The sequence below is a fragment of the Vitis vinifera genome, chromosome 7 (genome assembly GCF_030704535.1).
Source record: "Vitis vinifera cultivar Pinot Noir 40024 chromosome 7, ASM3070453v1".
NCBI lineage: Eukaryota > Viridiplantae > Streptophyta > Magnoliopsida > Vitales > Vitaceae > Vitis > Vitis vinifera.
The window spans coordinates 14315059-14329803 of record NC_081811.1 but is presented as its reverse complement, the minus strand read 5'-3'; the positions used below and the strand labels follow the sequence as shown (position 1 = coordinate 14329803).

Sequence of the window (14745 nt, the reverse complement as noted above, 5' to 3'; positions counted from 1 at the left end):
AGATGAAGATGGAGACATGGTTGATTCAGCAGATGAAGAAGATGGGGAAGGCTACAAATGTGGTGATGGAAATGATGATGATGATGATTTTGTTGATTTAGAGGAGGAGTGATGATTGCTTGTTGTGGACAAATTTGTGATTTAAGTGTTTTTTAATGATGTTTTTGAATTGTGGACAAATTTCATGTTTTGGACCTTTAGGTTTGGAAACTTTGGATTTGGATATGTATTAGGCAATTAGCAATATGGATTTGGATTTGTTTTTATGCTTGGAGTTCTTTATTTTTATGTTTTTTGTTTATTAAATTGAAGTTTTGGATGATATTTGATGATTTATGTGTTTAGGACAAATAAATGATTGTTAAATTTGATTATATTATATAAAAATATATATGTAAATTAGGGTGCGCCTCACTTCACTAAAGTCCGCGCCTTAGATGCGCCTTGCGCCTCAGGCTCCAGGACTACTTTGCGCCTTGGTGCGCCTTGAGCCTTTTAAAACTATGGGGTCAACCTAACTTGGGCACTCACTCAATTCCAACAGTAGGAAATTGGATTTTGTGATGTGTGCAACACCTGATTCCATGCGAATGACTAATAATTTCTTAAATGTAGAATGTTTTACTTCTATTAAACAAAATAAAATGCAAAATGAACTTGCTTAAACATGTTTCTCAACTAATAAAGTTGTAGGAGATTACATCTTGTGAGTATGTAAAATGGAACTACTATTATAAGTTTTTGATGAAGTCATGTGAATAGGAAAATAATCGAACAAAAGGAGAAGATATGAAATAATATGGGTTTGAAAAATTAAAATGATCTAAACATCTCAATTCGGTGGTTCTTGATGGGCTCATGTGGAACGGCTCCATTGAGTCAAAAGTGAATTTGCCAAGTTTTAAAAAATTGTTATACATTTATTGATGTTTATTTATTAATCAATTGTTTTGTAAATATTTTTAAACATTTTCTTAGGATCATAAAAATAAAATTTTGAGTTTTTTTAATAATATAAATATTTATTTATATTTTATTGTAATAAAAGTTTTTGATTTAATAAATGTCCTTTTAGTACTTTATTATTATGAAAAACGTTTTTATACTTATGTGATATATTATAAAAAACACTATTAAAATTATTTTTTCAAATTTTCATAAAAACATTTTTTACATTATTAAAAAAAAAAAAAAACCTTCGAAACAAAAACATTTGGACTAAAAGTAGTACAAAACAGGTTCTTTTTATAATATCAATTGGAAGTTGTCTTTTAAAGATATAATTCAATTTAAATATCTAAACTGTCTTTTCAAAAGATTCAATTAATTAGTTAAAAGGGATGAACAAATTTTCATATTTGTGAATTTAATATTTATTGAAGAGTAACCACTTTTAATGAAAATGTTATTTCTCATTTCGTATTTATATGTTAGGTATTAAAAGAATAGGTATTTTTCACGAATTGGGGCAAAAATGACGAAGGTTAAATTTTCAAAATTGGATTAACCCTTTTTTGAAAAAGAAATACGTGTAAAAAGCGTAAACGATTAAAGCTGGGAACCGGTCCAGCCCACAAAAGTATGAAGCAGCTTCCATACTCGTATTCCAGGGGTTTTTGTTCTTCCTCCCTACACCCTCTGTATCTCCAAAACCCTACATCTCTTTCGCCATGGGGAAAAAGAGAAGCAAGCATCACAATCCCCAACCCTTCCTCGCTGATGACGACGTCGTTTCATCCAAGAAACGGTCCAAGCCAGCCAAGCTCCACCAGGCTGAAGAAAAGGTACTTAACTCTCCACTCTCTCCTTTTCTCCCAAGGAAACTGCATTGTTTCTTTGCTCTCTCTACTCTTACAGTTTCTTCCACATATGGAACTGCAGCTGATATCCTCTGGAATGAGCTCAAAAATCTTGAAAGAAGCTCTGCTTCAGCAAAAGGAGATCGAAGACGAAGCCCGGGACCAAAACCCTCATAGCTCCTTCTTCGCGGTCGAAGATGTACCGGCTAAGGATGAAGAAGAGGATGTCGATGATTTTGCTGGATTTGACGAAACTCAAAGCCACTTTGGCGGTTATGAGGTGGGTTTGATTGTCAAAATTTACTTTGGTTGCTGAGAAAATGGTTAGGACGACGAAAATTTTATGTTACCTCTATGAATACGATACCTTCAGAATTTGTTTTCAAAATCAGTGTCCATCATGAAATTGTAATTGTCAGGGTTGATTTTCGAACATTCTACATTCTAGGAACTAGAGGTGTGGTGCCTGTGCTTTGTGCAATAATTACGAGGAAGAAAACTTGGAACTTTCTGACCCATGGTAGGAAAAGTTCCAAATTCCACTCAATTGAGCCTAGTTCAATCTTTTGGAAACCAAACACAAGGTAGATGGTGTGAGATAAGTTTATTTTCACATATTTTCTCAGCAACCAAACAGAGTGGTATGTCTAGTTCTTTTGTTGATTTTTGTGTTTTATGAATTGTAGGAAGAGATTGACGAGGAGGATGAGAAATTACTGGAGGCTTTCTTATCCAAGAATGCTGGTCCAGAGCGAACACTAGCCGATGTCATTGCTGAGAGAATTAAAGAAAAAGATGAAAAATTTTCCTCAGGTAGATGTGGAATTAGGATTTTTTTAAAAGTTACCATAATTTTCTCTCTTGTTCCTTTTTGTTCTTTTTAGTTAATATTAAAGTGCTTGCACTTCTGCAAATTTTGGTTGATTGCGGGTGTAAGCAGCTTTTTCACTCCTACTATGAACTTTGGCACTACCATCATCTTGGAAAATAGGACTGATTTTTGCTGTTAAACACAGGAACGATGGCCTAATGGAATGCAAAATTCATTTCTAACAAGGCATTTCCAAATACTGGTTCCAAAAACATTTTCTGAAAAGTGGCATTTTAGGAAAAGGTTGAAATACTGTTGTTGACTTTTAAAGAGTATAAGCATTTGATCAATTGAAAATGATCCAAAAATAAGAAGGCTGTTGTTTTTGTTTCTGAAAATAAAAATGTTTTTCCATACTTAACAGGCTGCTATTTTCTTACTGATTGACTTCTGGTGGAAGTTCATGTGAACATGTGTTGTGGAGCCTTTTTGAAATAACATGATGATTATGATGGTCATTATGTTTTGCATGGAACTGAAATACTATAAGCCTTGTCAATCTGTTGGGGACTCTAGATCGGTGTTGGGTTTCTACTCTAATTAATATGTCTACATCATTATTGTTAATAATGACAAATATTTATTTATTTTAATTTTAATTTTTTGTGTTAGTATTCATTGGATCTGTTTGTTTACAGAAGCTCGGCCTTTGCCTAAATTGGATGCCTCCATCATAGATTTATACAAGGGGTATTTCAGCTGCCTTATTCTCATGATTCTAACCTTTTGGGTCATGTAAATGAAAAGTTTGCTAAAAGTTGGTACAAATGTAATATCCAGAGTTGGCAAGCTTCTTAGTAGATACACTGCAGGAAAGCTTCCCAAGGCTTTCAAACATATTCCTTCAGTTCAACATTGGGAGGAGGTCCTGTACCTGACTGAACCTGAGAATTGGTCACCAAATGCAGTGTACCAAGCCACTAGGATTTTTGCTTCCAATTTGGGTGGGAAGAAGGCAGAACGTTTTTATAGGCTTGTCTTGCTCCCACGGGTCAGAGAAGATATCCGGAAGAATAAGAGACTACATTTTGCTTTATATCAAACTTTAAAGAAGTCCTTGTACAAACCTGCTGCCTTCTTTAAGGGAATATTGTTTCCATTGTGTGAGGTATGCATCCTTCAAGGAAATTTTTTCGTACTGAATTTTTCATTGATGTTGTTTCATTCTTGCTTTCATATTTGGAACTGCTGGCTTATGGTTTTAAGTTTGCCCACATGTTTATATTTTTACAGCTGGCTACTCTACTAAATGTTGACGCTCTAATTTGTGAGAATTACTGTTTAAATCTCACAACAAAATTTTTGATGAGTTCTAAATGTTCCTTTGTTATTTAGTATGTTCCTATTGTATTGAGAAATAGAAAAATGATTCCATACTTGCAGGGAAATGGTTAATTTAGGTGGCGTTTAGGTATACCTTCTATTTTTTATCTTTACAATAGAAACTCCTATACAAAAAACAAAGATTTACCTTGTATTCTTAAAACTATTTTCAAAATTTTAAAAATTGGAGGGAGTGAAAATTTTTTACTTCCTTAGATTTAAAAATTTTAGAAAGTGTTTCAAGCACATAAGGCATTTACCTATTTTTGTACAGGAATTTCCACATTTTAAATTAAGCTTTTGATTTTTAAAGACAAAAAGTAGAAAATGTTTCTAAACATGCACTTTGTATTATCAGAATATTTTGTTTGTAGTTTTCAGTTGCTTATTCTTTATTTATTTTTGATTGACAAATGAGAAAAAAATATTAAAAGTGCCTAAGAGGAGGTACAACAAAGTATATATGTAGTGTAGAATAAATGCCCAATGATTTTTTATTTATATATAACAGGGTTTCAAAAAGTAGACGGAACAATGTTATTAACGACTCTAATACAGCCAGATGTAACTCAGTATTGATTATGCATAAATTTTTTGATGAAATCATCAAACAACCATATATCTTAGAGAAAGCACTGAAGCTATGAATTGGTAGGGAAAAAAAAAAAATCATCAAACAACCATGTAATTTGAATTAGCTCTTTCTTTAGATGCAAATTTCATTCAATGTTTGTAAAACACAAGCTTGTGCTTGATTTGCAGTCTGGAACATGCAACCTTAGGGAAGCTGTCATCATTGGAAGCATTATTGAAAAGGTCTCCATTCCTGCTCTACATTCAAGGTATGTGCTTGTGTGTGTATATTTGATTGGTTTGTTCTTCTGATGATGGGTGTAAACTATAGTTTGTTAGTTGAAGCAGTTTGGTATATGGGTGACAGAGGTAGTATCCTCAAAAAAGGAGGATAGATTCAAGCACTCCTGAATGAAATTGGAGTCTTTTGTGCACAAAATTCGCCACAGCCCATTTAACAGCATTGAGCAAGTACCTCCTACCAACAAACTTCTAGAATTGAAAGAAGGCTTTTTTATTTTTGGAAAGGCAACAAGAGCTTGCATTAATTAAGCACCAAGAGAAGGGGGCATGCCTTATGTATATGGGCCTTATACACAAAACATCACAACACAACCACTAGAAGACAAATACAAGAACAAGCTACAAAAAACCTAAGCTAACCACAAGGAAGACTGTCTAAGAAGAGGCTCTCCATTTCCAATGAAGCATGGGATCACTTCAATAGGGATTTGATGAACTCCTCCTTCAACCTTTGATTTGAAAACTGTTCTTTCATTGAAAATCCTTCTGTTATGCTCTTTCCACATACACCCAAACAAGCAAAGGGGAGCCATATGCCAAGAGGTTCTTCTCCTTTTCTTTTTTTTTTTTTCCAACCCCTTAAATCTGCAATAGAGGAGGAGATTTCTCATTGAAGTTGGAAACACTCATTCAGTCCAAAGATTGCTAAGAGAAACATTGATAATACTCGTCTTTTCACAATGAGTCAAGGTATTATCAACTTCTTCTTTATCTTTTCAAAGGTTGCATCTATTGACCATTGTCCATCCCCTCTTTGTTAAAATATCTTTAGTTGAGATTTCACCCTAAACAACTTCCCATGCAAAAAGAATGTGTTCTCAAGAGAGCTCAAAATCCTTAAATCTCTTTGGTTGGGAATAATATATTACTACAATACATTAGGAGTTGTAATACAATTTGACATGGAAATTACCCCTCCTATCCTCTTTTTAAAGTAAAGTGTTCTCCCCTTCTTGCACTCTCATAGGGTAAATAAGATTTAGAAATTGGGTCACCTTCTCCATCTCCTAATCTTGGAAGGACCTTCTAAATTGAACCAACCAATGACCTCAACCTTCTCCTTCCTCCCATAAATATGCGACTTGACCTAGAAGAGTTGGCACTTGTAATAGGCTGTAAAGGGGGAATGCTTCCTACCACTTATTTGGGACTCCCTTTAGGTGCCCCCTACAATTCGTTGGTGGCTTGGGATGGGGGGGAAGAAAGATTCCACAAAAGATTGCCATTATGGAAAAGGCAATATATCTCCAAAGGGGGTAGACTAACGTTGATTAGAAGCACATTATCCAGTTTGCCAATCTACTTTTTGTCTCCTTTTTTATTGCCGAGGGTTGTGCGGTTAAGGTTGGAAAAAATTCAAAGGGACTTCCTTTAGGGAGGTGGGACCTTAGAAAGTAAGCCTCATTTGGTAAAGTGAGATACTGTTTGCTCTCATAGAAGGAAGGGGGGCCTAGGTGTTAGGCGCCTTCACTCGCTAAGCAAGGCCCTCCTTTGCAAGTGGAATTGGTGCTTTGCTTCAGCAAGGGAGGTCTTCTGAAGACAAATCATTTGTGGAAAATATGGGGAAATGGAAGGGGGTTGGTGCTCTAAGGAAGTGAGAGTTGGCTATGGTGTTGGGTTATGGAAGACCATTAGGAAGTTGTGGGATCTAGTTAGTTGTAAACTGTCCTTTTTGGCAGGCAATTGGAAAAGAATAAAGTTTTGGAATGATAAGTGGTGTGGGGATGAACCTTTAAATGTTTCTTTCCCCTCTTTATTTGCCCTTTCTAACTCTAAAGAAGCTTGGGTGGTGGAGTTGTGGCAGCATTCTAGTGAGGGGGGAGGTTGGAGTCCTAATTTCCTGAGGCCTTTAAATGATTGGGAGATTGTTATTGTGGAGCGCTTCTTGGCAAGACTATAAGATAAAGGGGTAGAAGAGGGCAAAGAGGATAAAGTGTGTTGGGTTGAGACGAAGAGAGGGACTTTCTTTGTTAAGTCACTTTATGCTAGCCTAGAGACAGGAAGTGTAGTGCAATTCCCTCCTAGTATTGTGTGTAATGCTTGGGTTCCTCCCCAGGTGAGGTTTTTTGCTTGGGAGGCGACTTGGGGAAAAGTTCTGACTCTTGACCAGCTTCAACGGAGGGGATGATCTTTGGCCAATTGTTGTTTCCTTTGTCTGTCTCATGAGGAGTCAATTGACCACATTCTTTTGCATTGTGGCAAAACAAGGGTGTTGTGGGAGCTTTTATTCTCTCTCTTTAGAGTTTATTAGGTGATGCATTCCACTATTAGAGAGACTCTGCTAGGTTGACATGGGTCCTTTGTTAGAAGAAAATGGAAAAAAGTTTGGAGGGTGACATCTTTATGCCTTTTTTGGACAATTTGGAAAGAGAGAAATAGAAAAGCTTTTAAGAATGTGGATCTCTCAGTCCAAAGACTAAAATTTTTGTTTTTGTGTAACTTGTTAACTTGGACCAAACTATTTATAGGTGAAAGATTGATGTTCATAGTAGATTTCACTGATTGGTTAGGGTTAGTTTGAGGGAAGGAGTAGTTTTTTGTTTCTTTATTTCTTTTTTGGTGCTTTTTGACTGACGTTGTATACATCGTGTGTACTTTGTTGCGTCCTTTTTGGCGCTTTTTAATACATTTTTCATTTATTGATTAAAAAAAAAAAAAAAACAAACAAATGCGACTATAGCATTCTAGGAAGAAGCTATTCTAAAAAGCATATGAAACACATCTTTTAACTTGATCTCCTTTACCCATCTATCACCTCAACATTTTGTTTGTCGACCATTTTTGATTTAGATAGCTAGCTTGAAACTAAAGTCTTTCCATCATTTTCTAATATCTTTTCATTGGCTTATTGTACCAAGGGACTCCCTTGTCCTTCAACTCCTCGAACTTTTCATGGGTGATCTTCCTCCACAAGCTTTCCCACTCCAAAGCAAACCTCCACTACCATTCTCGTAGCGAGGCCGGATTAAGGACCTCTACTATTCTTACCCCCAACTCTTTGTGCTTCCTAGCCTTGCACACCTTTGACTAGCTCACTAGACGAATCTTTCTTCTTTCCTTAATATATCCTCTACAAAAAGTCTCTATGCATTTGACAAGCTATGCTGCCATGTCAAGTCTCCTCACTGGGGGATTTTCAAACACAAACATAAAAGTAAGAGAAAATACCATCCTTGAGCTCCTCCACTTTTCCAATTGGACAACAATGATTTTAAGACCGATGATGAAGTTGCCATTCCACCTTGCATTAGCCATATGACGAAAAGATTGTGTTGTTATCCCTTTCCTTTAGCCAAAAAAACCCTTGATTTCTCCCTCCATGAGGTTTCTTCTAAGAAGGCTTGGAGACTAAACTCATCTTTGGCAAGCTTTGGTTTCTCTTGTCCTCTTTTGAGAAGAGAAAGGTCTTACCCTTTCTATACTTATCTCAAATGCTTATTATCTTAAAAGTGGTTTCCTTCTTAACTCATACATTACCAAACACCTCTCTAATCCATCTCCATAGCTTATCACTTCTCTTTTAGTTGGCAACCTCGCGCCTTGTGGGAGGAGAAATTAAAGAAAAATGGATGATGTGATGCTTATGGTATTGAGATCCTGCAGAGTTTTGTTTTCTATAAAAGCTGCCATCAAGGTTGGATTTCTTTTCTTAAGGGAGGTGGAATTCTAGACGGAAGGACTAATTCCCATCCCTTAAAAATGTGAGGAATTTAAACTTTCTAGAATTCTTAGTTAATGAAGCTACTAGAATTTCTCCCTAGCCAATCCACTTGTCAAACTTTCTTACACGAGTCCTTCTCCTTCCAAATACGGTTAACAATTAGATTATAAGGGTATCCTCAGATTATATTATTTGAAGGGGCAAGGCTCACTTTGGTGCAAGAATCTCATGGATCCAAGGCATGCGCCAAAGCAATAACAGGGAATCCACCCCGACAGTGGGGCATTTACCCTACTGCAAAACTCTAGGTGATATGAGCTTTATCCTTTATCTTAAACTACTCAAATACATAACAAGCTCAAACTTGGTGCCTTTGGTTCATTGTCAAAGGGCACTACTGTTAAGCTACACTTTGAGGGATGACACAGTATCCTGACATATTGAAAGTAAACCACATATCAATACAAAATGATAAATCATTACAATTCCAGGCATGAAAAAGTTTTAAAGCATAAAAGAATTTAAATGAGTCTAACATGAAAGTTGCACCAATAGCATCTAGTGTTAAAATTTATCATGAGTCATTAGCAAAGATTAAAAATCTTCTTCTTTGTTGCCTCTATCAAATTTATAACCCTTATCATTTTCCTCTTCCATCTCCTAATTGGTCCCTTTGTCATCTAGATTAATGCTGAAAGAGTGGAACTAGTCCTAGAGGTTGTGGCATTCCCCCTGTTGTTATCCTTGTCTTTAAGCTTGTTCTGATTCTAGTTGTAAATTTGCCTGTTGCCTCCCCATCCCCAATAGACAAATTCATTTTTTATGCATCATTTAGACTCTTCATTTTCCATCCTTTCACCCAACCGTTCATTGCTTCTATCCATGTATTTCCAAGAGATGGTTTAATGGTGTGGCACATTATATTGTCTCTGCAAGGTGCAGATGTACATAATGAATGTCAAATAATTTAGTGGCTATTTACAAAAGAACCTTCTACTATACGTTGGTGATTTAATAATCTTCATGCATTTGTGTTCATTTTCATTAAAAGTCTTTGTAGTTGGTTCTTTTTATTTTCATTTTTTTAATGAATCCCCTGATATTCAAAATTGTGGTGTGATGGAGATGTGGGGAATTGGAGCAAGACACAATAATTGGTTTTGGATTTGGAAAAAGGTATATTTTTTAAAATTTTTATTTAGTCTCCCTTGCTAGTTGTGTGTTGGACAAAACTGTGGTACTTTTTTATATTTGCTATGATAACATGGTTGCCAGTGATGAGAGAAATTCATGTATTTGGCTACAAATTGAGCCTGGTATCAGACATGAGCTGACATATTTTATTGTTGTACTTCCAACTTTCCTTTTCTTAAATTGACAATTTACATGCCATGCCTGTTAGTGAGTTAAATTGGCACTAGGCAATATGTCAAGTAATGGTTGCTTGACACAGTTTTTTATGTTTGTGCTCTCATTTGGTGACTGTAAGTTAAACTGGATGCGCTGGTGAACTCTTTTTCCCTTTTAAAGTGTACAATTGTGTCCTGGAAAAAGTTTCCTTCCACACCAAGCATTTTCATTCTTATTTCTGTATTGTGGCGCTAACTAATTTTGTGTGCATGGTAGTTGAAGCTCATGTGTGAATATTTTAAGTTTTTGGTGCATGCTAAAGACGTGTAGTGTGCTTCTTTATGTGTATCTTCTAGCTATTGAAACTTGTGTATAAGATTAAAGATGTAATGCATGCTGGAGATGTCTAACACATTTTTGAATGGGTTCACAGTGTTGCATTATTGAAGCTTGCAGAGATGGAGTATTGTGGCACAACAAGGTATTCATATTATTTACCAGATATTTAAGTCATGGTTTGTCTCGGACATGTTAGCAAGTGTTTCTGTTTGATGCTTTTTAGAATGGATTGTTGGATGTTCAGGTAGTCAAATGGTTCATGAATTGGCTTATGGTGAGGCTACCTGGTAACTAAAAGGTTTGGCTTTAAGAAGGGGCCTAGGCCTATTATAAGTACAATTTTCTTTTTGAGAGCCAATTTTGACCCTTCTTATCAAGGGTCATGAATTCGCTTGTGTTAGACTTAGTATTGCATGGAGCTTGAAGCTAAGATTTGGGAGGTCTTTAACTTGTCTTGGGTATAGATCACCAATTGTAATCACAGTGTAACAATGGGTTATAAACCCTAATAGCACATAATGTAATAGTAGCCATTTCCTCAATTGGCACAGGGTACTGATAGTAAATAATCTCCCACATCTACCTAGAGGACACTAGTTTGGTGTTTCCTCTTTCATTTTAATATACTTCTCTTTACTTATTGAAAAAAAAAATAATCTCCCACATCACTGGTGCTTGTCACAGAACTTCGCTTAGAATATGGTTGGTACTCTTCCCTCTGTAAGTATTCTGTTCAACATGATGACCCACCTGTAATCCTTGTGAATCATGCACTGGCTTTGGATATACCTTGTTGCTTGAGATGATAAATTGTGAAGATGTGTGGCATCCATCTGTCACAGGCACAATAAAATTTTTCAGTTCCAAGAACACATGTACACATATATGCGCTATGAGATGATAAATTGTCGGGATGAGTGCTGTCCACCTGTGACAGTCATGATAAATTTGTAGTTCCAATGGCGTGCAGAAATTTCTTTGACAATTTTGTATGTTCTGTTACAGCTATTTCATAAAGCTTCTCCTTGACAAGAAGTATGCTCTGCCATATCGTGCAGTTGATGCTGTTGTAGCTCATTTTATAAGATTTATTGAGGATACGAGGATAATGCCTGTGATTTGGCACCAGTCACTTCTTACATTTGTTCAGAGGTCAGTATTTCATCTATTAGTTCTATTTCTTGCCCCATACTAGGTTTTGAAACCTTAATGTTTATCATAATAAAATTCTTCATAGAAAAGTTTTTAATAGTATTTTTTTAATAGAAAAGCGCTTTGGTTTGCATGGTTTAGTGTTGATCTATCTCTTGTCTTGATATGGCTTTCTTCTTTAAGATATGCCCACGTACTTTAGGGATGTCATTTATACAAACAATGTGGCTTCTCTCTACTGAAATAGAAATTGAAGAAAGTTAAAGTGTTGCTCTATAGGAAGTCATCATCATTGGATTAGTCCTCTAGGTCTGAATTTTGTTTCTGTTTTCATGTGAAGAAACACATGCATAATGTGGAATTTATGCATTCGAAAGCACTCATTTGGCTTTCATTCCTTCTGATTGATATCCGATAAACAGCCTCCACTATGTTTTCTTTTTCCCTGTTATCAGCTCATTCATCCACCTGTAATCCCTGTTTAGCAACCAGAATGTGACCATCAGCGCTACCATTGCTACCACATCACCTTTTCTTCTTTTTTAAACCTGCTCAAACCGGCTTCTGTAGCCCAAGTTTTTTGTAACCTAATACTTTCCCTATTTTGTTGGCTAACATGCAACTAAACGTAATACTTCTTTATGTATCTTATGTCATTTCAATCTATTTATGCTTTTCTGAGCATGACTCATCCCAATAAAATAATGTGCACCAGTCTTTTTGCTCATATATACTTGTCCTATGTGATATTCCTTACAGGTACAAAAATCAACTGAGGAAAGAGGATAAAGATTCCCTTAAAACTTTAATTGAAAATCAAAGACACAGACTAGTAAGAGCATTGCTCTCTTAAATTGCTGCTGCTGCTGTTTTTTCTTCTTATCGTTCTTCTTTTTCCCAATTTCTTGCAACAATGTTTGATTGCAATCCTATTTAAATGTAGGTTACTCCTGATATTAGCAGAGAGTTAAACAATAGCAGGAATCGTGGTGAGGAGGAAGATGATCTTATGTTAATCTATATCCTTTGATTAATGTTTGTCTTTGTCAATATTTGTTTCAATCTAATCATTTCCACAAAATTTTGTCAAAGGTTCATAACATCTACTATTTAAGTTTAGGGTTTGATCAAATTAATTTATGATCGTGTTATTTTCAATGTTCCAATATAGAAAATCAACTATCCAACAAAGATGGTGATACTTTTTAACTTTCAGTATATAATTTATTTTTCAAGTTTAAAGTTTCAATCCAACTTACAACTTTCAGGACATGTAAGTTCAACTAGAGTGGCAAATTCTTCAATTGTGTTAAAATATTAAAAAATCAAATTGTTTTCTCCATCATTTATAGAATATTGAAATGAGGCTTTGCCAGATTGTAACCACCACAAGAGGTGTTGAGAATTTTTGTAGAGAAGGTAGAAACTCTTTAAACACAGAGAAAAACAAAAGAAGTGAGAGAAGTGTATCTGTGTTGTTTTCTTCAAATGCCTATTCCATATGAAAGTCTAGCATTTATTAGATATAAAGGACAGTAGTTTAGATTGTTTGCTTCCTCATAAACTCAGGCCAAAGTCTAGTAGTCCACTAAAGTTTCATAATTATGTATAGGGCTACAATACTACAAGTTTGTGTGTGATGTGTTTCTTATTTCATACAAGTTATTAGTCCTTTAGTTACAAAAACTTGCATTGGATGGACTTTCTTATTTCATTTTACTCCTCTCTCCCCATCGGCTTCAACAAATAGATGCATTCTTTATTTCCTTAACTTCTCATTACCATCTCCTATTTCTGTGATCAATAAAACAATAGAAGAAGACAGGTTTGACATTCCAGACGTTCCAATGGAGGAGGACTAAATGTTCATTTTCTGTGACTTTCTCGTAGTTATTTTTTGGTGAGATTCTGCTTCCCCCTGATGTTATTTTCTTTTCTTGTCTTAGTTTTATTGTTAAAAATTGAATTTGTGGCAAAGATTTCAAAGCATATACGTCTTTCTTTTGGGTCTTCTCCCAGCTGCAAGTTGGTGGGGACAAAAATTGTCTTTCTGCATACCAGTATATGGGTGATTGAAGTGGTTTGGGAAAATGAAGGAATGTTAAGTTTCTATTGCAGGTTCTTGGGGGCCAGAATACGATGTCGTGCTTATGGTTATCTGTTGGAGAGGTTTACAACATCTGTTTGCTCATTTAATTACTGCTGATTAGAGCTTTATATACAAAATAATATCTTTTTTTTCCCCTCTTTCCCTTTTTGTAACCTGATTTGTATCACGGACTAACAACCTAATATTCAATACTATTCAACACTATTTAGTTTTAAGTTCTATTTAGAATTAAGACATCAGGTTGTGTTTTTTTTGTTTTTTTGTTTTTTTGTTTTTTGTAACTTTGTTGTCCTAGTAATTACAGTTTTATACTTGTGTCAACCATCCAAATGATAAAATATAAGGGAAATTACATGAAATTCCTAAATCATAAAAGTGGTAACATTTTATGGTTTTTCACAATGTATGTATTCAATCACTCTCTCTCTATATGTAAGTGGTAGAGGAGTTAAGATAGGAAGGAAGAAGAATACATCTGATGAAAATTTTTATTTGCAACATAACCTCTTAAATAATTAAGGTTCCTTTTTTTTTTCCTCTGTTAAAAATTTGAATAGAAATCACTATAGAAGTGTAATCCAAATTTCAGATATAAATTAAAATTTTTAACTTTGATATTTAGAAAAAATATCTAAAATTGAGTAAATTACAAAATAAATAGTACCAAATTATACTAAATGTGCTAATGCTTCAAATAAAAAATAAATAGGGTCTTGGTGTATTAAAAGAAAAATCAAGTCTTTAATTGTGTGAATGGTAAATTAAATCAAATTGATTAAGTATTATACCTTGATTATCAGGATTTTAATAGTTTTAAAATTTAATTATTGAAATTCAATGATTGTGTTTTAAACATTTAATGTTGAGATTATTGAGGTAGATGATTAATGTCTAGAGAATGCCCCATGTATTCTTTAGGCAAAATTCATCTATACATTTTGCATAAAAAATTTCATAAAACTTTTAGTTGGAATCTCTTTATTATTGTTCTCTCTAATTTCCATGATAACTTTTTCTTTGTTTGTTTGTTTGTTTGTTTTTTCCTTTTTTGGTTAAAAAAATGATCAATTACAAGCCTACATTTGACCACACTTAAAACTTCAAAACTAAATAAAAAACTTAAGGATGGTAATAACTTCGATAGTAGAGATTTAAAATAAATAAAAAAAGAAAATTAAAATCCTCTTGGCTGTGTTGTATGGGAAAGTACTAAAAAGAGGAAAAAAATTAAGGAAATTTTTTTTTCTCATATTTAGTTTTACCA

The 14745-nt window shown here is 34.6% G+C and overlaps 1 protein-coding gene across 3 annotated transcripts; it reads left to right on the top strand.

Moving 5' to 3' along the window:
* Positions 1-1577: 1577 nt before the first annotated feature.
* LOC100251935 (bystin) lies at positions 1578-13696 on the top strand. 3 transcript variants are annotated; one of them, XM_002267618.4, is made up of 12 exons: positions 1578-1784; positions 1882-2079; positions 2486-2612; positions 3309-3360; positions 3451-3778; positions 4756-4835; positions 10314-10361; positions 11225-11371; positions 12131-12203; positions 12315-12390; positions 13154-13271; positions 13490-13696. In XM_002267618.4, the coding sequence occupies exons 1-11, from the start codon at positions 1671-1673 to the stop codon at positions 13231-13233; spliced, it is 1323 nt and encodes a 440-aa protein (XP_002267654.1). In that variant the 5' UTR covers positions 1578-1670; the 3' UTR covers positions 13234-13271; positions 13490-13696. The 3 variants fall into 3 exon arrangements, with proteins under 3 accessions (XP_002267654.1, XP_010652601.1, XP_010652602.1); XM_010654299.3 differs by having other exon boundaries at positions 13478-13696; XM_010654300.3 differs by having other exon boundaries at positions 13391-13696.
* Positions 13697-14745: the final 1049 nt, after the last annotated feature.